Source organism: Macrobrachium rosenbergii, chromosome 44 (genome assembly GCF_040412425.1).
Source record: "Macrobrachium rosenbergii isolate ZJJX-2024 chromosome 44, ASM4041242v1, whole genome shotgun sequence".
Lineage (NCBI taxonomy): Eukaryota > Metazoa > Arthropoda > Malacostraca > Decapoda > Palaemonidae > Macrobrachium > Macrobrachium rosenbergii.
Window position 1 is genome coordinate 58004 of NC_089784.1, and position 24497 is coordinate 82500.

A 24497-nucleotide genomic window follows, 5' to 3' on the forward strand; every position below is an offset into this window, starting at 1 on the left:
GCGGATTCATTAATTTTTATGGTAGGGTATTTACTGTCAACTGTAATTTAAGGTAATGGAATCCGAGTTACGTCAGTGCTCTAAAAATGATCATCTGATAGTTTATATTGATATATATTTCTATTCCTCAATTTTATGGTGCTGTTTGAAATGCGCCACCTGTCAAAAGAATGGGAAAAGGACTGGTTCTTGAAGGAAGAATATTAGTGAGAAAGAATAATGAGTTGTATTAATATTGCAGAAGAAATAAAAAATGACAAACTTGAAAATTTTCTGTAAAGAAATTATATCGCTGTTAAGAATTTAAGAATGAAAGGTTGCTGACCGCCCGGCAACAAAATTGCAAAAAGAAAAAGAAAATCTCATTTTTCATACGGATGGACGGCCCGTGAAATTGAACTTACGAATAGGTTATGCTATTAATAACTTTAAAACGGAGTTTTTCTTGCAACAATAAGGGTAATAAAGATATTGAGTGGTGTGAGGAGTTGCGTTTAAGCCAAGTAATTAAAACCATTAATTTCAGGGTCCAAAGTGAACGGCGTCCTTGACCCCCTCTTCCTGTTCCTCAGAATAAGGACTAGGCGAAGGAAAACACGGACGAAAGAGGCGTGAGAAGGAACAACGGTGGAAATAATTGAGAACGATGAAATGGGATGGAGTGATGGCATGAAACGGGAACGAGATAATGTTAATTCAGTGCGAACTCTAATGCGATTTGGTATTTTTTTATTTTTTAATGATAATGCCCTTTATCAAGCTAGGGTTTGATGGAGGTAAGCTGAGAGTTCAAAGGATATTGGGAAAAACGAAGAAAAGAACGAATTCAAAAGTCACGGTAAATGGTCCAGTCGGTGCTTTATAATACACAAGTGAGCAGATTCAAAAGAAATATCGAGTTTCTTCAGATCATACGAAAACGGTACGGTAATTTGGGTGTAATTAGCTGTAATGCACTGACAAACTCACACTATTTACAATAGTTTCTGTCTTCCACTTCGCCAGAAACTTTATTATCGCATTCTTTTATAGCCTATGAGGCTATGACAGCAAAGCCCGGTGCAAACCATACCTGCTTTGATTAATGGACTCGAGAACTTTACCTTGATACTCGTTCACAGATTGTCCTCTTGAACTGTTTTATAACCTTTCATAATGTATTCCTATAGCCGTTCCTTCCGTAACCTAATTCAGTCCATCTTTAGGCAGCCAGTCTGATTTATAGACCTCTCACGTGCAGCAGCAGAGTGAAGACGCCTCTAAAACGCACTCGAGGCCAGACTAACTACATAATACTCTGTAGAAATCATAAATCCTCAGATAAATTTTGTTTACGTTTTGTTGTTATCAACAGTTCTTCACTGGGTCAAACGTGTGAGTCAAGTTGCGTGTTCCCCTGGTTCATGAACAAATTATATCTGTGGCCAACCAATCTAAAGTTTTCTATCATGACCTATCAACCCGCCGTTCAAGGCATCAGACATACTGTTGACTCGTAGATTTCCAAGGCACGTAATGTACCGATCAGAATCACTGATAGAAGCTTTGCCATTATCTTGCTATATCATGAACATAATTATAGCACATTATCACACTAAACTCTCCGTTCTATTTGTCAAACTCCGTCATGTGAGTTTACATTGTCATTCCAGTTACAATCCCGCACAAGAGACGGGATTGGGGGTCGAAACTTGCAACAAACCTTAGAATCCAGTCGAAACAAAAATTATTCCTATTGAGGCCTGGGTGTCAAAAGAATGAAAGTACTGTAATTATATAACTGCTACAAACTGCACTAAGAAGCCAAAAATTCAAATTAGCAGAAGCAGTCCGAATTAGGCTACAATTCTGCACTGAAATAATCGAACAATACCCAATACCCTGTAGCTAACGGAAGTGGAATTCCAAATGACGTCGTCAATAACTAATGTGAATATTTTCAGTGTTATGGAAATTGGTAGCTTTAAGAATAACGATTATTGGCAAGCTGGGTATCAACGTCCTCACGAAAAGCGTTTCTTCAGAGAGGGAGAGAGCAAGAGAAAGAGAGCGAGCGCCGTAATAATGATCCGTGGCGCAAGAATTTCTCTAGTCAGCCATTTAGCTAAGTATCCCAGTGTGGCATATTAAAAATGAATTTGTTGCCTTCGTGCGCCGTCCCGGCCTTTCCCCTTCTCTCACGCTTCTTAGCTTCCTCACAGAGGCAGAGACATCTCAGAATATGGTATTCCTTCTGCAGCTACATCTACATACACTGACTCTTTTCGTTAGCTTTCTAAGAAGTGTACTTCTGGAAGACTTGCAGCTTGCATTTCCTACAGTTATTCTTTATTCTGAAACTGATTTCTCTCTAAATCCTCTCTTTCTCTGGGCTGATACATTTTTTCTTTCTTACTAATGATACATTTTCACTGGATTTTGATAAGTTTTATTGTTTTCGGAAGAGCCCCTTTCAACCCATTTGTATTTAAGGTAAAAAATGTATGTATTAACCAAATTTAAGGTTTACATATAATATATACTCACTCTAGCGAACGATCACTATGGGCAGAATGTTATATGTAACCACTTTTTGTACTATTTAGCCCGATCATATGCTGTACCTGATAGCGGGCACCTCTTTCAAAAAATTTGCTTCAACCCAAAATTTCGAAGGTACTTCTGGAGTCAGCTTCTTTATGGAGAAAAGGTATGAATATATATACCCACATATATATCCGGTATAATATATATATATATATATATATATATATATATATATATATATATATATATATATATATATATATATATTGTATACAGTAAGAAGGAAGTATAATGAAACTTAGATAATTTTACAAAGAAATCATTGTGGAGTAAGGTTAATGAGCACATGGATCTCAGAATATAAGATACAAATAGATAAACGATTTCCGAAGAGAATGGAGGCATGGATCGACGGGATGAATATTCCAAGAGATGGTTTGGACCTGTGTTAAGAATGAAAGACGATAGGTTGGTGAAAAGACTGTGTAATTTGGAGGCATCGGGAGGGAGGCAGGGAGGAAGACTAGTGTTTCGGCAGGCATCGGAAAGGAAGGGACTCGGAATCAGGCAAATGCAAGATTGCTTGCACCCAGGTTAATTCTGGAAGTTTTTTGTCAGTGTGTGTGTGTGTGCGCAAGCGAGCGTTCTTGCCTTTGTGTCGATTATGAGAGAAAGAGCGTACGTAAGTGTGCATGACAGTTCCAGAGGAACGAGCAATCAGGGGTAGTGTGCCGAAGTAATTACTCTCTCACAAAGGATTGCAAAGATGTCACTGTTAACTTGTTCCTTTTGTGGCACAAGGCCTTCAGCGCTTGAAGGTTATTGTATATCAATATTTCTTTTATTATAACCTTTTATGCATATTTCAACCAGATTTCAGCCAAATGGAGAGCAATACAAAGACACACGCACACACCCACACCTACATGTATGTATGTGTATATATATACACGTGTGTACGTTTGGGAAAGAGAGAGATTTGAGCGCTTTATGCATAATATAATACTCTCAGGCAAAGCACAATATTCATAGAACTAATTGAATTCCCCCTTTCTAGGAGCGATTTAGGGGACTCCAGCATGCTCTCCTTACAATTGTGTTATTGAGTTGACTGGAGTATCTGTTGGGTTATTTAAAGTGCCTGTATCATATCAGGCGCAGCATTTAGCTGTACCGCGAGGTGGGTGACCACATGACAATTGCTCAGAGTACTTTGGTTTGGCCGTAGCCTCTTGAATGGCCTTTCTCATGTTTAGTTCGAATTGAGTTTCTTGGGAGCACACAGAATCACTCTTTCATTTCGTTTGCTTCTTTATTTACTTCTTCAGGCAGCCATTTATTTCGAGAGTCAGTTGTAATTAAATTTTATCGCTCTTCTTTACTGCTCTCTCTCTGGGCCCATTTGTAATTCCTTATGAGTACTACTTACTAATGCTTATTCGATATATAGATTCCACTCTTTCTACCCTGAGTACAGTTCCCTTTGTTTTGTCTTCCGATCTGTTTTTCATTTGTCTATTACACAAATTGATGGGTTTTAGGGAAATTAACGGCCTTAATTTTGAGTCATTTATAATGCTATCAACGATATTTTTGACACTCGAGCGCGCTGAAAGAAGAGAAAAAAAAATCTTTTGAAAGTTCAGAGGTCTGGTTAAACAAATCATTTATAACTAACTAACTATGAACCAAAATAAAAAGAATAGATTACAAAATCAACCATCTGCTGCGAATGACAACAAATATTAGCAAAAACGTGAATCAAACGTCGTCATAACGTACTGCTTAACCATATCTTCCTTGATTGTAGAAACGGCCAAATCAAGTATTTATGTCCAGGTTGCGCATTTCGTGCAAGGAACACAAAGCCGGTCTATATTTCGGGTGTGTAAACAAATGTCAGTCATCTGAATCGAAGGCTTTTGAAGTCTGTGGGGAGGAGGCCTTTGATGATTCCTCAGGTATCATTCATTCTACCCTGCATGATCACGTTCATCGGCCTTTGGAGCACGTTCATTTTCGTCTTTAATTCGGGCAGGTTTATTTGTAGTTGTAGCCTGGTTGTTTACACCTGTCAGTCTGGAATGATTTTTGGTAGTTCTTCAGGTTTGTGTCTGTTGGTCGTTGCAATACTTTTAAGCCTGTTTATCGACTATTTTAACGTCTTGCACCTTCCGGCATGCTTGATTTTGATCACTCAGTCTGACATGTTTAGAAGGACAGACTGTTCCAAGCTGTTAATGATTATCGGCTGGCCTGTCATGTTCGAGAACGTCATTCAGTCTAACCTGTTTGTTTAACGGTCGTTCTTCCATCAGTCCGTCTGTTAAAAATGGTGAAGTTCAATGGTCACTGTCATAATATTAATTCCTACTGTTTATGAAGATGACGATGTCTGGAACAAGATTGTTTTCATCATTCTAAGCAGTTTTATTTCGTTTTCCCCTCGTATATTTCTATCGAGTGCCTATAAATACGAGTAGATAAAATCAAAGCAACCCATAAGAAATTTGAAGATACATAGGACCAGGATATCGCAAACCGAGCATTCTAACGCATTCCGTAGTGTGGGAATATGGGTTAGATTACTATCATTCGGCTAAGGTAGCCAACATGGTAAATGAGTTAATCCAAGTCCCCCCCCAACCCCCCAGCAATAAAGATACGCTAACCAATTATAAGATTACGCAAAAGGTGAATGAGAGGAGAAAGCTCTGAGCACCAGTAAGTAAAAAAAAAATAAATAAATAAAATAAAAAAATTAAAGACACTAGGAAACTGCCTTGACCAAGTGCTATAGTAATATTACTTATAGATTTTGCAATCTCAGTATCACCTGTAATAATAATAATAATAACTCGATTCATTTCCTCCAAGTACTCTTATTAAAGTGGGATGGAGAACAGGACCCAGTCCTGCTTTTTTATCTTTTGTGGAAAAGAAATAGAATATAATAAACCATGTAATGCATGAAGCATCAGAAGATGAATAAATAAAAAAAAAGGTAGTTTCTGATCCAAGGATATTATTACTATCAGTTCTTTCAGAGGTAATATTTTTAGTTTTCCATGATCTTATCATTATCCTAACTATTATTACTAATAAAAATACACTTGATAATTTTACTCTTATCCTTCCTGTAGCAAACTTAATTTCGTTGCTTTTGTCCCTCGATTTAAATTAACTCTAGAAAAATGATGAACCAGAGTTGTCTGGAAAATACTGCGGTCCCAATTTTGTCAGCTCATCATAAAGAGGTGATGGGATTCGAGTGTAAACAGCTTGAGAAAATAGTTTTCTGGGAGAAGGCTCTCAACGTCTTATCTATCTATCTATCTATCTATCTATCTATCTATCTATCTATCTATCTATCTATCTATCTATCTATCTGTCTATTTATCTATCTATCTATCTTTATATATATATATATATGTGCATGTATGTGTGTATGCATATATATATATATATATATATATATATATATATATATATTTATTTGTATGTATTTATATATATATATGTGTGTGTATATATGTGTATATATGTATGTATGTATATATATATTTATACATATATATATGTGTGTGTGTGTCTGTATCTGTGTGCGTCTCTGGTATATCACCAAGGCCAAAGGAACAGTTAGGCCAAACCACGTAAATGATTAACGTTCCTCATGTAACATTTAGTTATTTTACTTAGCTTAGTTTTATAAAGTGACTGGTTGTTCAATTTACATGCATCCATACATCCAGACCTAATCCCAGTCTACGTAACTCCTTTATTACGCTCCATCAAAACTTCTAACACAGCCGAGTTTAGGAAAGGCAATCAAACGTAATTCTTTTCTCCTTTAACTCTCCCTTTCCTCCTGCACCTCTCCTTTGTCCTCTACTTTGTCCTCTTCTTCTTCTTCTTCTTCGTCTTCTTTTTCCTCCTCTTATTTGGTCTCATTATCAAGAAAGTGGGGGAACGGGAGCCGGGAAACTTGATCATGGCTTCAAGGGGTATTTGGTTCTGTGTCTCATTAATTTACACTTGGGAAGGATTCGCTCCATTTATTCTCATAAGGAGCCGGGCAGCACAGCTCTCGCCTCCTACAACTTTGTGTGGGTTCGTAAGAGTGTGTGTGTGTGTGTGTGTGCTTGTGCAAGAATGTGTGTGCTTGTGTGTTAGGTGGGATGGGGGAGTTCTATCTGAATAACAATCTCTATTTAGTTTTTCGTGAGGTGAAACGGAGAATGTTTTGCTAACAAAAGACTCCAGTCTTTTGTTAGCAATCTTTCGTTGGGCAATTGGAAATGTATTTTTTTTATAATAAATATCTTCTTGTTAGTCTTTTATTGGGTAATAAGGAGTCTTCTCTCGTTAAAAGTCGCTTATTAGTAGTCTTTTGTCATGAAAATTGAATTCATTAGTAATTGGCTAATGCCACTACTATCTAATGCTACATTATCACTGGCATTAATCCTATTAGTACGAATTTTACGATCATCACAGCGGTTCTCCAGAATGCCTGAAAAGCCTGAAAGTTTATAAGTATGTTTGTCCACGACAGACAGAATCTAACCTTCGAACTCAAAATCTCTCGAGATCAAGGGATTGCACATAGATGCGATATTTTGAAAGAACCAAGGGATGAATATTTTAGATCATAAAGGAGAAAAGTGAGAAATGAATAGACAATAAAATCATTGCTCTCTCTCTCTCTCTCTCTCTCTCTCTCTCTCTCTCTCTCTGCGTTTGCCTTTAAGAAAGTTATCTTGCTCCCTTTATTCTTCCAAAAATTATATATTAGTTTACTAGTGAATTTTCATTTTAAATACAATTCAGAGTTTTGGTGAGAATTACGTTTGCAAATATGAGTATTATTAAAACTTTGACCTTTCTTATGTATGTGGAGCGTACTATATTTTTTAAATTTGAAGTATCAAGCTTTCAAGGCGTATAATTAATGAATAGATTACGATATTAATATCTAATATTTATATATATTTTGAATTTCATAAACATAATAATTTTTTAAAACATATGTAAAGATATCAGTGTTCTTTGATTGGAAATGTTAAAATTGAATTTTAGTAAAAAGAAGTATTAAGAGATTATTGGTGATTAACACAAAATACGGAAATCATTATAAGTTATTTTCTAAGATAAATAACTTGCTTTATCTAAAATAAAGAAATACTCCTTAAGATAAAGATAGCAAATCTTGTAGTTCATTTTGTCATACTTTACAAAATCATGAAACACTTTCACACTATTCATTGCAGAAAGATTTGATCTCATTTTTAATTTGTTCTACTATCTTAAAACTGTATAAAATGAATGAACAAAAGATTTCATATCATGAATAATTGCTCCTATCAACTTACTTAAACATAGCAAAGTTACTGACTACTAAAATGCTTACTAGAGATAGAGAGAGAGAGAGAGAGAGAGAGAGAGAGAGAGAGAGAGAGAGAGAGAGAGAGAAACATAAAACTCTATCACGCTTATTACAGCATGATGATAATTAAACTAATAAGAGTATTTAAGCAGCGAAAAGTAATGAAAATTTATGATTCGAAAAATGAAAATTTCATTGAAAGAAAATGACGCCGCATAATGCGACCTGACTCGGAAAGATGCCTAAAAAAATCAAGACGCATATATATATATATATATATATATATATATATATATATATATATATATATATATATATACACATATATATATATATAATATATATATATATATATATATATATATATATATATATATATATATATATATATATATATATATATATATATAATAAGCAATTCTACCTGTCACTAAATGAAAAGCCTGTCAAACTAAAAGAATGGTTAAGTAGCATTTCTCATGGCTATTTCAATTTCCATTTTTATTTTAAATTTCGGCGACAGCTAAAGAAACTAACTGGTCCTCGCGCCCCAGACGTCTGGGAAGCATGATGAGATTTTCGAAAGGACCAGAAATCGAATTTTGGGTCCTTTCCTGGTTTCCAGGGTGAAATACACTTTGGAACTTCTTATAAGAACTTCTTTTTTATCTTTTTGCTTTTCGTGTTTTGCTTTAGTGTGCGAGTTTTTTTTTTATCTCATGCGTCTTTGTATGAATATTTTCTCTAATTTATTCATAGTTGAAATAATTCCATCATAGAGTATTTATTTCCTTACCTCTTTCATAATCTTAGAGAGTTGCGTCCGCTTATGTAATCCCAGTTGTGATGAAACCATTATCGTTATATTTATTTATTTATTCTCTTAGTCCTCTATTGGTTTTTTGTTGCATATTCTTCTTGGGTTACATTATCCCTCTATAACCTACACACTCTGCTTCTCAAGGTTCTTAGATTTCAGAAATGAAACATTTCTTCCCTTTTTATTCTTTTCTTCACGACCTTGGCCAATTATACTTATGCTTACGACGACAGTAATTGGATAAGAGAATCAACACTGATGTTAAACGTCGAACCTTTCAGCCGTTATCTGAGTTTATGCTGCAGGCTATGATTTAAGGAAATCGTTTGATGCTTCGTTAAATGATGAAAATGAAACATATTAACTGCTCTTTGTTTAAAAGGTTATTGATGGCCATAGTTTTAACGATTCAGTTTAACAGCAAGTTTTCGTTTGAGTAGGTCATTCTCAAACGTCACCTTTTACAAAAAAAAATAAGCCAAATGTCACTTTTTGTTATATCAGCGCATGACAGCCGGATCGAGACTGCTGTGGAGGACAAGAATGATAATATTAAAATAATATGCACTTTCAGATTATCTGTGACAGCGAAAGAATAAAATGAAAGAGGAAAAAGGTTAAAACCGAGGGTAGTAGATATGGGTCATTCTTCAAAACAAGATGATTTAGGCTATTATCATCATTGTTAACTTCTAAACATATTTAGACAAGTTTTCATTCTGTTTATATCATTACCTGTATTATGATACTTAATGCCCGCTCATCCTAACAGAGTAAGCTAGAGAGGCCATTGACCTGTTAAACAAACTTCCACAGAACAAAATGCCCATAAGCAAGTAAGTATACCTCAGTTTAACCAGACCACTGAGCTGATTAACAGCTCTCCTAGGGCTGGCCCGAAGGATTAGACTTATTTTACGGGGCTAAGAACCAATTGGTTACCTAGCAACGGGACCTACAGCTTATTGTGGAATCCGAACCACATTATAGCGAGAAATGAATCTCTATCACCAGAAATAAATTCCTCTATTTCTTCATTGGCCGGCTGGAGATTCGAACTCGGGCCCTGCAGAGTGCCAGCCGAGAACGGCACCGATCAGTCCAACGAGGAACTTACACAGCCAAAGAGAAAAAGAATAACCAAGTGCAGTGAGACACAGTCAGCTAAGGGGAGGAAAACCAGTCAGGCTTTAGAAAATCCATCATTCTTCTTCTTCTACAGGGAATCCTCAAGAGACCGCCGGAGTGAAGAGAATGAAGCGAAGTATTTTGTTATCCAATAAACTCTTTGAGTTAGTACTTTTACTTATTCATTTTTTTTTACATGTGAAGACTAATGAAACGGACGGTCAATTGTCCGTTTCAATCCCAAGCCCAAGATAGGGATTAATGGTTGGCATAACCACAAAGGAAGCCATAGCTTTGCCGCTTGAACAAGGGAAAGTTGTAAACGTAAGGAAAAGCAGAATAAAAGAGAGAATTCCACGGCATGGCAGCAGCGGGAAAAATATATACACTGGACCGGGTAATCCTACGTTAAATCCACCAAAAAAATTCTAACCCGTTAAGGAAGCAAATAATTAAATGTTTATCTCCGCAATGTGATATGATGCCTATTCAGTGGCTTCGTTATATCTTATCTCGCCTTCGTTTAGGCATATCATTACATAGGGAGACCCTCTCTTGACACTGGGCAGTTGAGAGAGAGAGAGAGAGAGAGAGAGAGAGAGAGAGAGAGAGAGCAGGGGAGCAGGCATTCGAAGTGAGAGGTTTCCATGGAAACGCCAGAACCCAGATGTATACCCCTCATCCGTTTACAATAACACTCCTTTACCTGAGTATAATGAACGCCACCAGGAGCTTTTTCGTCAGCTGACTGTTCCTTCTGACTTTCGAAGCCAACTAACGACAATGCTCTAGTGACTGACGTTTTTTGTGGGGGAAGGGAAGATGTGGTGGGACTTTGTGGTCAAAAGAGAATTGTTTAATGTTTCATTATATTTTAATAAATTGGTGGATTGATTTATTTTTTTGCTTGAGATCAAATGCGTCGAAAGAACATGATTTCTTTACGGGTCTGTGTATCAGCTCAACGGTAAAAGTGTTTTATTTTTGTGCTGGGGAGAGAGAGAGAGAGAGAGAGAGAGAGAGAGGCATTTTAATATTAGATATGAGACAAGAAAACATTCTTAATTCATTATGTATATATATATAAATATATATATATATATATATATATATATATATATATATATATATATATATATATATATATATATATATATAGATAGAGATAGTATTTTCTTACGTTAGAGAAGAGTCAGATAGACAGGGAGGGAGAGAGAGAGAGAGAGAGAGAGAGAGAGAGAGAGAGAGAGAGAGAGAGAGAAGTCCCCTTTTTGATAATGGACAAGAGACGGAGAGAACGCACTGACTCCTTTCTGGTGTTAGAACGGGTATAGATAAACAGATCGAAAATGTAATTCTTTCCACTTGCAGCACTATAAAGCCTGGGCGTTTTCGTTCTGCCAAAACAACAAAAAGAAACAGACCAGTACTCATGATTTACTCCATCTGCAGGTAATAGATGGAAGGAAATGGGGTTGGGACCAGAGTGTTTAAAACGCATCGGCTCCGCCTATTTTATCAACTCTGCCAACAAGGTTGATCGGGGAGTTTGTATTGACCCGCGATTTCCCGTTTGTTTGTTTGTGCGTACATATACGGTCTTTATTCTTCGTCATCGATATCCAATTTTCGCCAAAAATGGCCTAATTTGTAACGTAACAAAGTCACCATCATGCTGGTAAAATTCAACTGAAAATTGTGATGAGAAAATCTTTCAGCGCATAAGATCTGGTACTACTCCAGGCAAGTAAAGAGATCCGTGTGAATATGAATAGCTTTGTCTTTGGAAAAAGCACGTCCTCTCTGGGCCGTTTCTGGTATTATATTTCGCATCTCGCTGTAGGGCAAATTTTAACAAGATCTTTTGTGCCGTTGACGAGGCAAGAGGCCGGATTTACTGACATTTGATTTGCAGGAGTGGAAGACGAATTTCTGGTTTATAAGGGCAGAGATGTTAGAGCAGGTAGCCCTGTTAGTATGCGTTGCTGCTGATTCATTTTTATATACAATAAATTCTACTACTATAATTATTATTGGTTCTGTTAACGCTTTGTACTCGTACACGATAGATGAGTTTAGCTAAGATGGTATCACAATCTCGTGACAGAACAATTTATATAATGTTGATTTTTTTTTTACTGAAAATTACTTATATTCATATGAAGAAAAAATATTTTTGACTATATGCAATGGAACAACGCAAAACTGCTCTGTTAGCAGCGTCAGTTGTTGGTCTTGAATAAAATAGTTTTTGGAACTCTGATTCTATGCAAATACACGTAAATTTTATATCAGAGCTACTGAAATATGGCTGATATAAAATTTACGTATATTTGCATAGAATCAGAGTTCCAAAAACTATTTTATTCTACACTACTGAGGCGTGTGATCAACCGGTTCTCGCAATATTTAAGTAAAGAGTAAATTTAGAAATTCTCTCCCATCCCTGATATCAACGGTGTATGGATACTTCGGCATCATACGCCCGTCGCTACACTTTAATCTTTAAAATTCATCCACGGGCACAAAGTTGTGTCAGTGACAGTGAATACTGATACAGAATATTGAAGGACGTGGCTTTCGCAATTGTATATTGACGTTTGTGCCAGATAGTTACCTCGTAGACAGGATTGTAATGACTGAACAAAGCGATCAAAGAAAAGACAGGAACGATTTCTTGGCTTAACCTCAGACAGCCTGTGGTATTGCCATTACTGGTTGCCTTGGAAACCTACTGATGAGGCTATTTGTTCAATGGACTACATGCCGAACCGGTAGGCCTAAGGAGTGGACGCTCTCTGTCTTTGTTCTGAGATATTAATTTTCTTTTTTTACAGATGAACAAAGGAAACGGCTGAAGCTTATCAGAAGGGTTACTGCTAAGGGTTCCTGTTGTTACTGATTATAAAAAAAAAATTGGTAGTTATGATGGGCTACTTACATTTCATTGTCAAGGTTAATAGTAATAATAATAATAATAATAATAATAATAATAATAATAATAATAATAATAATAATAATAATAATTTCCCATCAGCGGGAATTTCGTAATTAGTAAAATGCTTGTCTGAAGGCATGTGGTATTTGCGCAACTTTTGATTTAGAGAAGTAGGAGAAATGGAAGTGAAAAATACTTCACCTTCTAGCAAACTCAACCAATAGAATTGCGTCCAAAAAATGAAATCATTGATATTTATTACTATTATTTTTAATCGATATGGTACTTTTCCTTGGCATTAATACCGAGTTGAAAGGGGATGACGGAAGCCGCAAAAATTGTCCTTTTGGGGTGGAGTAAAATTCGGATCTATTTTATTTTTCCCGGATCGTTGAGATCGTTTCTTTCATTCATTAAGAATCGCAAGAGATTTGTGAACAATCCGGAAATAAAAAGAATGGTAGTCATCTCCTTTGTCTTGCTTAAAGTGGATAAAACGATTCCTCTTGCCTTTTTTGAATGACAAATTTTTCATTTTAAATGTTTTCAGTTATTTTTATCCATTTGAATTTTCTTACTAAGGATTTGATTTATGTTGATTTTGAAGGTGTAATTACCTATTGTTTTTGTGGAGAAATGGTTTCTCTTCATTTAGATTCTGAAGGGATTTATGTGCGATTTTTCCTTTGTTTTTGAGCTAACAATTTCGCTTGCATTTGCTTTCGGGGGAGCACCTAACCTGGTTTTATTTTTCTACAGTGCTTGAACGAGAGCTGCCTTGATCCTTCTCTCTCTCTCTCTCTCTCTCTCTCTCTCTCTCTCTCTCTCTCTCTCTCTCTCTCTCTCTCTCTCTCTCCCTTTTTTCTGTCGCCGCCTCCGTCAACGCCTAGCTATCTTCCTGCCTGCTGTCGGTTTTCGAAAATAACAAAGCTCTCTCTCTCTCTCTCTCTCTCTCTCTCTCTCTCTCTCTCTCTCTCTCTCTCTCTCTCTTGTACGAAAGCTTTTGGAGAAGACTATCGGGCTGCCAGTTTGCTTATTGCCTTTTACCCATTTTTGTTCCTTTTCACTTTGTCTGTCTTCGTTGCTGCGCTGTTTCTATCTATCTATCTATCTATCTATCTATCTATATATATATATATATATATATATATATATATATACTGTATATACATATATATGCATACATGTATATACAATAGCGAACAGAATTGCTAGTATCATTTCATATCTGCTTTCTAAGGTATAAGATGAAAGTTCATCAGTATGTACTTTTGTACATGATAATGCATTAAAACTGGCACGCCTAAAATCACTATTAGTATGTACTGTGTTTAATTTATTCATCAAAACCCATGGTTTTAGAATATCGGTTAGGTATTTTGCTTAGTACTATGAAAGAGAACAGACATAACTGCTAATTGGCCTACCGAGAAATTTTTGCTTTTTTGTTTTTTATTACTCCTTACAAACACGGTAGTTTTCACTTCCCTGTAGTAATTCTTTACCATTTCACTGAAATTACTGTATGTAATTTCTTCTCTCAAAAGATTAGGTTTCCTACAAAGTCAGCCTTATTTAAAATTACTAGTGCGCTAGATTTGTCGGCTTTCGCCATGTGAAAGCAACCTACGAATGCACTAGCAATAAATACCTTTGTGAATAATGATACCACGTCTAACAGTGGGCAAGCTGAATGAGATTTGGAAACCAAACAGATTGAAATTGCATACGAAAGTAGGATTGTGTGTTAGCCGTGTACATTTTTCATTGCTTTGCGGACGTGAATCATGGTATTACAGTGCAGCTAATTATTGTATGTCTAAAAGATTTTCTCGATTCAATAATAAAACATTAAGCAGAACAAAGGAATCCCATACAGGGCACGACAGATGAGATGATAATAAAGGAGAGATGGAGGTGGCTTAGATTTGCCCTTCGTAGATGCTTAGGAAGAACGGAACGTCAACTGGGCCTCTCTGGGTATAAGAAGAGTCAGGAGACCGGGACCATCTTAGATGAGAACTATGAGGTGAGGCGTTTAACTTCGTCATGTCGTTCTCTTAGGATTCATCTCACTGGGAAGAGTATCCCGAATACTGTAGTGTTGTAACGAATGAATGAACTCGTACAAGCTTCTTACCTGCATTCACATTGTAATAAATCTATGGACTTCCAAACAATTCCTACGTACTTCGGTACGGATTGTATGAAATGGACGAATCCTTTACGTAAACTGAGCACGTAATAAGACTATTGTCAGCCACTCTAAACAGATAATCTTTTATCGATATCTTGTTTTTCTTTTGTTAGGAAGTTGTATCAGAAGTCCTGTATCTTTCTGGTGAGGTATTTTTTTTCTCTTCCTTTGGACTGGAGAGCGAATCTTTGATGCGATATTGGGGTTATTTGTTTTGAATGGATACATGTTTTTGGCTTTAATTTTGTTTATTGCTTAAAGTAGTATAAATCAGAGAGAGAGAGAGAGAGAGAGAGAGAGAGAGAGAGAGAGAGAGAGAGAGAGAGAGAGAGAGAGAGAGAATCATGTGTGCGGTAACTGACAACATAAAGGTAGAGAAGTAAACGTGTCACAGAAAAATATCCACGGGTAAAGACGATTGATGAGAGAGAGAGAGAGAGAGAGAGAGAGAAAGAGAGAGAGAGAGAGAGAGAGAGAGAGAGAGAGTTGGCCATACGAAAGCAGTTGTTGATAAATAGATTTTTTGCAAAATAATAATAGGAGAGAGAGAGAGAGAGAGAGAGAGAGAGAGAGAGAGAGAGTCGTGTTTATGATAACAAGCAAAGTTTGCGAACAGTAGTAGACAGCGGCCACGAAAAACAAGAAATACGAGAGAGAGAGAGAGAGAGAGAGAGAGAGAGAGAGAGAGAGAGAGGAGTGAGGAAAGCATGAGGACAAAAGATCCCACTATTTTCTTGTTCTCGTCCTTCTTTCGAGAATGGAGGACAGGCTCCAGTGCGAGTGCGTTCAGCGGATGGACTCTGTTTACCGGACCTGTCTTCGCACGCCGGTCTCCCCGGCGGTCCTTTAGCTGATATACAGCACAAGAGATGAGGAATGAGGACAAGTTGTTTGTTCCTGAACTATATTCTCACAGCTGGTGCTTTTCCATGAAGTGGAGTATTGGACGTCAGCAGTTCTCTCGTAATTTTCCGTTTCGTTTTTGTGGATTATTGCTTCCTGAATTTTCCTAATTTTCCCGCCATCTTATTTTCGAAATGTAAGTATCAGGTTTGTTTATTTCGGAAGTTCAAACTTCGGTCCAAATTCTTTCTCGTTTTATACAGTGGTTTAGTGGTTTTTAAAGCTGTACATAACACTGTACTCCAGGTTTCATTTCCTCCTGAAGGATAAAGAATTGCGGTCAATTCTAATTTTTTCTTTTATTGAAAGAACGTTTGTTCAAAAACCACTTTACAGTGTGACGCCATCTTCCGCAAGCCGTTAGGTACTTTCATTTGAATCTTATTCACATATTAAGTGGGCATTACTTTCATTACCTTCTTACATTCAATCCTCAAGAAATTTATTGTCCCATAAAATGAGTCCCGTAGCACGTCAAGGATATGTGATCAATAAATTTTCATCCAGGCAAACAAATCATATAACATATAACACAAAAGGCCTTTTCTCTTTTCTAGATTTTTCTTAGATCCTACATTGTGAACTTGACAAATTTTTTTACTAACTGAAAGGAGGAGGTAAGGAACGGTTTTATGATTTGCTTATATAGCCTGGCTTATTTACTTTACGTGATTATTTGGCCACTGGAAAATTATGAACTTGATTTTTTTTATATCGAAAAAAATATAGATTTTGATTCCTTATAATGGTGTAACAAAAAAAAATGACTTTCATTGCATAGACCAGGTAATGAATATACCTCTGTTGTTATTACGATAAATAACCCAATGAAAAACTTGTGACCTCCATTACAACATTTGGAAAAATTGGTGGGAAATCTCCATTTAATGAATTATTATCGTAATTCTTTGTTACAGTCACTTATTCATAGGAATAGAAAAGCTTGCTTGTTCAATAATAACAATCTATAATAATAAAATCAGAGTTGTTTTGCTTGTCTGCCCCAGGTTTGGACGGGGTAGCTATGGGATCGGGAGGGCAGGGGAGATATGACGCATCCACCCGCCTCCTGCAAACCTGTTTGTCCGCCCCAGGTGGGGGCGGGGCAGGTAGGGGATCGAGAGGGTAGGGGAGACATGACGGGAAACGCCAGGTTCCAGCGCAGCATAGCGCGCACCATCAAGCTCGTAATAACAATAAACAAGGCAGTTAAAATAAGTAAAAAATGCACTAAAGTTTCTTTGGTGCAATCATGTTTTCTGTACAGCGTACTATGCTGTATCAAACTTTCAGCCATGGGCCATGAAACTTTTAGCGGCGGCCCATGAAACTTTCAGCCACGGCCCAGTGGTGGCATGTGTTGTTGGTACCTATAGCGCTTCCAGACGTATGATCATGGCCAACTTTAACCTTAAATAAAATAAGAACTACTGAGGCTCGAGGGCTGCAATTTGGTATGCTTGATGATTGGAGAGTGGATGATCGACATACCAATTTGCAGCCCTCTAGCCCCAGTGGTTTTTAAGATCTGAGGGCGGACAGAAAAAGTACGGACGGACAAAGCCATCTCAACAGTTTTCTTTTACAGAAAACTAAAAAAAGGATACTCCTCAAAGATAAGACTGAAATCTAGGAACTATCTTTAGTTGGGGTCTTCACAAAGCTCGCTATTCACATTACTAATTTTATCTGAGGCTTGCAATGAAAAATGCGAATCACAGCAATAACCTTTATCGTAATCGTATTTGTACCGACAAGCCTTTTTCCCGTACACCTTCAGCTGATGTTAGAGACTGATTAGCTGAAGACAGATTGCAAGACGATAAGATTCATGACCAGGGCGGAAGATGCGAGAGAGAAGGAAGAAGAGGGGTAAAGATTCAGACGAAGTATACAGATGCGAGGAAAATATAAGGGAAAAAAAAAGGGGGGCTAAACAAAGAGGAAAAATGGGTTCATAATCGGGGTAGAGGCAGCCGTGTGGTAAAGGGACTAGGGGATGACGGAGAATGGCTGGGGTTGATGGGAGGGGTTTTGGGGAGGGGGACAGGCGTGTTCGGCGCAGTCTCGCGAATCCAGCCAGTCGGCTGAGATCGGACGCCAGTCCCCAGCTGATCATGGTTGTGTCTCAGGAGTCGCTTGACGCCGCTTCAAAATACGCTTCGAGACTCGCCAAGTTCGAGCTTCTCAGGTGGGTGTCGAAGCTTCTGTTACTCTCTCCTCGAACCGGAATGGACCCGAGTGATCTCTTCTCGTGGACATTCGCGGGCGTGGCTCTTCATTTTTCCACGTCAGGCGGAAACGAGCGCGACGCATGTTGATGTTCGATTGAGTGCTGTCCTTTCAGCAGCGGCTCCGATGTTACGAGCGCTGCACACTCAGCTGTGGTTCTTAGATGAATAAAGCGGTTTCATCGTACGTGGTAACGAGCCGTGGGATGATAGTTATTCCATTGGATATGTGACTGCGTCCTTAGGTCGTTAATAAATCCCTGTAATGGATAATCAGCACGATCTCAAGTGACAGTCAGCAATAACGTTGAATGTATCCTATTTGTATGTTGTGGTACTACAGCAAATCTCGAAACCTAAGCCAGTGCTGCTCAAATGTAAGCGAACTCAGTGACACTAGCGCGGGTTTTGAAAGATACCTTTGGAAGAATGCAGGAATATACATCTTATATTTAGGTTTGCCAGTTTTGATAAATTAGAATAGGATATAATTTCCGGGTATTCAATGTAGTTTTACAGAATAGTTAACGAAAGATGTTGAAAACGAATTCTAATAAAAATATTTGAACTTGTGACGTTTTCTTTCAAAGACAAACGATGCTTGAATGTTGTTTTGAATTATATATAGGCAAAGCGTATGTTCATGATTGAACACACATGCACATGCAAACACACACAAATATATATATATATATATACAGTATATATATATATATATATATATATATATATATATATATATATATATATATATATATATATATATATATATATATATATATATATATATATATATATATTTGTGTGTGTGTGTGTGTGTGTGTGTGTATGTGTGTGTGTTCAATCTATAAACATAAGCTTTGCCTACATATAATTCAAAAAGTAAGCTTGAAACATCGTTTACCTTTGAAAGAAGATATCACAATTTCTTATTGTACTTCGTTTTAAATATATTTCCTGAAGCAACTCTTCAGTAAAACAACATTAACTATATGTATATATATATCAGTAAAACATCATAATATATATATATATATATATATAAATATATATATATATATATATATATATATATATATATATATATATATATAATATATATATATATATAGACGCAAGAGTACTGCAGTGTAAGTAATAACCTTTAATATGTCCCACATGAACCTTCAGTGCGTATTTATATTGTTTGATGTTCTGAAAGGTTTGTATACGCACATCCGCACATACTTACTAGAAAATCGAGTTTAGTTTCTCAGCATGCATATTTATGTTTATGTCAACGAAGAAGGGTTATTTATGAATGCATATGCAGTACATTCATTTGAACAGACAGAAATCATAAATGCAGACATACCTACATACACGTGGTAAAATGGAATTAAGTTTGCAAGCACCCATATTTGTTATTCCTATCAACGAACAATGTTTATAATGTATACCTATACGTAAATATATATATATATATATATATATGTATATATATATATATATATATATATATATATATATATATATATATATATATATATATATATATATATATATATATATATATATATATATGTAGGTATATATCTATATATATTTTTATAAATATATGCCTATATATATTTATATGAATATATATCAATATATATATATATATATATATATATATATATATATATATATATTTATATATATATCTATATATATGTCTGTATGGTTTGTGCCTTGCCAACTATTTCAGTGATCTCACACGCTCACGTTTAAACACGAGTCGAAATCTACAAGTACTAAGAGCCGAAGAAACATAGAAAACTCCCATTAACTTAGTGCGAAAGAGCCATTATTACCTGAATTCTTACATAATCCGTTGCCCATTACACATAGAGTGATCCCTTAACAATAATTGCTTTGTTTGCCCAGAGGAAACTGTTGTCTGGGAGGCTTAGCAGATTAAGGGAGAGATTCGAAAAGATTACGAACGTACGTTGCATTTTTTACAATTGCGGAGCAGCGAGAAGAGGATAAAGGAAAATGAGGTAAAAATAAGGAGAAGCAAATAAGTTATGTGCTGTTTAGGAGTACGCGCTAACACGCTTACTCTTCTCGCTCTCCTGCCTCACTATGACCCATTGCCTCTCAGCCACGGGGAACATTCATTGGCGAGGGAGGAAACAGTATATATTCGAAGTATGGGACTTAGTAAAAAGGAAAAAAGCAAACCTAGTATTTGGTGACAGAAGAGTAAATGAAAAAAAAAAAAACGTAATCAGAGGAAAAGAAAGAAGAAAAAAGTGATGTAAAAAGAAAAAAAGGAAATGGAAAAGAACGATGAATAAGCGAGGAGGCGTATTACAAAAACAACGAAGATCTGAAAGAATAAAGAACGGAATTAGCAATAGAAAGAAACAATAGAAAAAGGACGTGATATTGCCATTTTTTTAAAAGATACGAAAAATAAGAAAGAAATGATGTGCGAATGTGACAGTAAACAGATGAAGAGAAAACGAAGAAGAATAACATTGAACCTAAATAGGCATAACAAGGAAGGGTTAGGAAGATGAAAAAAATTGAAAGAAAAACTGAACTGACTACGAACAGTAGAGATGATAAGAGAGTAAGGAAGAAGAAAAAGCGACATTAATGCGAAAAAAAGTAATGACACGAATCCAGAAAACCTAAAATGTTGGAATAAGAGGGAAATAAAAAAAGAAAGCAGAAAGTGAATCAGTTAGGTAATAATAATAATAATAATAATAATAATAATAATAATAATAATAATAATTAAGAAGTATTTATTTCTAATAAGTATAATCAGAGGAGTCCAATTTATTCAACGTTCTCTCTCTCTCTCTCTCTCTCTCTCTCTCTCTCTCTCTCTCTCGTTTTTTTTTCCTACGTTCACAGCAGAAGAAAAATCGCCCTGCAGACAATACGTTTAATTGATACTGTTATAACAAACTTTTACAATGGATCTGATGAGTTCCGCCGTGGTATGGACGCCAAGGCATCCTCGGTGTGAGGTGAATAACGACGAATGTTGTTGCTGGGTTATTGTACGAAAGAAATAATGGATGTGGTTAGTGAAAGTAAGTATTCAGATGGCGAGACTGAGACCGCTTGAAACCATTAGATATTCACCAGAAGGTGCAAGAATATTTTTAAAAGTGAGTGCAAGTGTAGGTTAAGAAAGCCAGAAAAAAAATAGCATAGGATTAAATGAGAAATTCTATGGAAAATGTCCGACAGATCGTTGCTCCAAAGACCCGAAAAGAAAGGAAAAGGTGAAATTTAGAGAAATCCAAAATGGCTTTGAAGCAACGTTGTTGTCACCTAAATGGAACAGAAAGTGTAAATCTGTAATCCTACTGGACGGAATTACAATACTACTTAGAAAGGAAAATTACCCATTATTTAATTTAGAGTATTTTTTTAGATTTTATAAAAAACCACCTTTAAAATGTTTTAGCTCAGAAACGTATCACATCTACCTGTTATTTATTTATCTTTTGTTTAGGTTTGCCTGTTAGGTACGTTATGGTCTTTCACTAAATGCTAGTAAGTGTCTCATTCTTGGCAAGGAACGGGCAAATATATATGCAAACAAAAGAGAAGTAAGACCTATGTAAGACTGAAGGACATAGTCTTTGCATGGACATAAAAATTTGTCACTCGAATTTTTCTGTTTTGGGTGAGAATAAATACCCTTTTTGGGTCATTTGTCTTTTTATTTCTATAATATGCAATAATGTTAGTTTTGGTAGAAACACAAGAGGGTCACAATACAAAAATCGATGAGAGATACATAAAAGCCTTATTGCACAGAAATGTGGTTAGTTAGACGAGCGCAGAGAGCGTTACAGCAGGACTGTTATTCCCTTGGACACCTCACTGCACTTACAGGCCACCTTTGGGTAAGAGGCCTTGCTTGCACAAGACTTGAGCAATCAGAAGTATCTACCAGCGATCCGCAGCACGGCTGTTGTAAGTCAGACATTTTGCCCTGAAGATGTTTTCAGATCTGAGTCAGAGCAAAGCTCCTCAGATCATTTATCCATGGAGTTGTGGGAGTGATAATTGAAGAAATTGCCTCTCCTCACCTTTTATTCTCCAATGAACATGGTGGAAATTATGAGACACATCTCAGCAAATGAATGATGGGAAATAAAGGAAATGGAATCGTTTATTCAAAAAGGGAATGAAGATTCGACGGCTGTTCCGTTTAATGAAATGACGGTGAAGAATCAAAGATCGAATCAGAAGTAGAAGAATGAGATGAAATGTAGAATACGTCTGTACGAAATACCGCCAAAAAAAATAGAAGAAAGAATGAGAATTAAAACATAGTAGTGATATGGAAAAAGGAATAAAAATAAAATGTTCACGCCTGTTCACGCAATTCATTAAATTCATTTGGTTTTAGTATAGGGACTATACTAAAACAAGACGATGGTTGATTAGCACCCTTATGATGCTTAAACTCAATATATTTAAATTATATAACTTTTTTATTTTCTGGTTTTTATATTAATTCAAATATACAGAGATGGTACGCATAATTACTAAATTGATTTAACTGTGTCAGCGACGTTAGAAATGATTCACAAAGAGGAAATTTTCGATAATTATCTTGGTGTAATTTTCTAGAATCTTATCCCTTGGTAAATTCTATTGCTTATAATGACATAAGCACCCCATATTAGACAAACAGTGAACTCAATCAGTACTTTTCAATGGGAGAAACATAACAGGTTTCATAACTATCGCAGAAGGAAAGTAGTGATGGTTAAATCAACATCGTGTAACTAAGGAAACTGGTACAAGTATTCACGACATAATCAAGAAAAACATTGGTACAAAATTACCTGAAACAATGACTTTCTTGATAAAAGATTATGTGTCTAAGGTAACTATTGATAGTTACCTTCGCGTAAATAATTAGATTTCGATTATCACATGTGCCGAAAGATACTGAACTATGGTGAACAGTATTCGTAGACTTTATGATTATTTTTATACTGTTCTACAGACCAGTGACATAACCAAGTACGCATTAATTTACTTCATATAACTGTCACTGGTTAATACACAAATGTTTTCACTTCACACTGACGTAAGCTTCACAGGAACGAGGAATGTAGAGCAAATATGACGTCACATTACACAAGTGTGAAGCAGTGGGCTGGTATATGCGGCCAAGTGGTGTCTGGACCGAAGCCAACTAGAGGCCTTCTTAAAGCAAAGACGCTCGCGGGAGCACACTTTTTGGCTCCTGCTTGCCCGTCGTGCATGCGAAAGATCGCCAGTCCATACGAATTTCTGGCCACGGCTTCATTGAGCCTCTTAACGTGTAATAACTAAGCAGATATCATGTTGGTCAGTTATCGTCCATTATTAAAGGAGAAGAAAAAAGAATTACACGGAAAATGGAGAAGAATCAACTTAAAATTGCATCGAATGATATAGCCATCCTATTTGGTAGGACATATTTCAGAGAGGGTCTACTTTATTATTATTATTATTATTATTGTATGGACGTTCATATGGAATATACCAATTAGCCGTTAACATGGTGAGGAAGTCTCCACCGAATGGGAAGAGGAAAAGGCCCGAGAAGGGAGGCAGCGCACGATAGAGATAGAGAAGGGAGCCTGAACACAAATCCCGAACCAGAAGAAACAGGTTAAAAATGCTCCGAAGTTTCTTCGGCGCAATCGAGTTTTCTGTACAGAGTATAATTCTGTATGAAAATCTCAGCCACGACCCATGAAACCCTCAGCCGCGGCTCATGAAACTCTCAGCCACGGACCAGTGGTGGCATGTGTTATTGGCACCTATAGCGGTGCCAGACGCAAGATCATGGCTAACTTTAACCTTAAATAAAATAAAAACTACCGTGGCTAGAGGGCTGCAATTTGGTATGGTTGATGATTGGAGGGAGGATGATCAACATACCAAATTGCAGACCTCTAGCTTCAGTAGTTTTTAAGATCTGAGGGCGGACAGAAAAAGCGCGGACGGACAGATAAATAGCCATCTCAATAGTTTTCTTTTACAGAAAACTAGAATGACAGACACAATTCTCTCCGTTTAAGCGGTAGCTCATACTTCCAGTTTTAATTGTGATGGGTGAATTGGTGAGCAAGATCGCTTCCTGTGGTTGAACCTGGTAATTAGGTTAGAAATAAGGAAATCCTTAATAGGGGTAATTGGTTCAAGTAGAGACTTCTCAGTGCTTATGATGGCTCAATTATTATGATTAAACTAGGTAAACAGCACTAAGGGGTGAACATTGAACTCAATGACAGTTGTCACAGTTGAGACAGGTATTTATCAATGATTATAATAGCTCAGATAAGTAAATCATTGAGTGTAATTATAGC

General features: G+C 36.4%; 1 protein-coding gene across 1 annotated transcript in view; it reads left to right on the plus strand.

Moving 5' to 3' along the window:
* The first annotated feature begins 17972 nt into the window (after positions 1 to 17972).
* LOC136829213 (uncharacterized) overlaps positions 17973 to 24497 on the plus strand; it is a 143754-nt gene continuing 137229 nt past the window's right edge. The window contains exon 1 of the mRNA XM_067087516.1: positions 17973 to 18089. Coding sequence (XP_066943617.1) covers positions 18016 to 18089 — 74 coding nt within the window. The 5' untranslated portion in view covers positions 17973 to 18015. The remainder of the gene's footprint in view (positions 18090 to 24497) is intronic.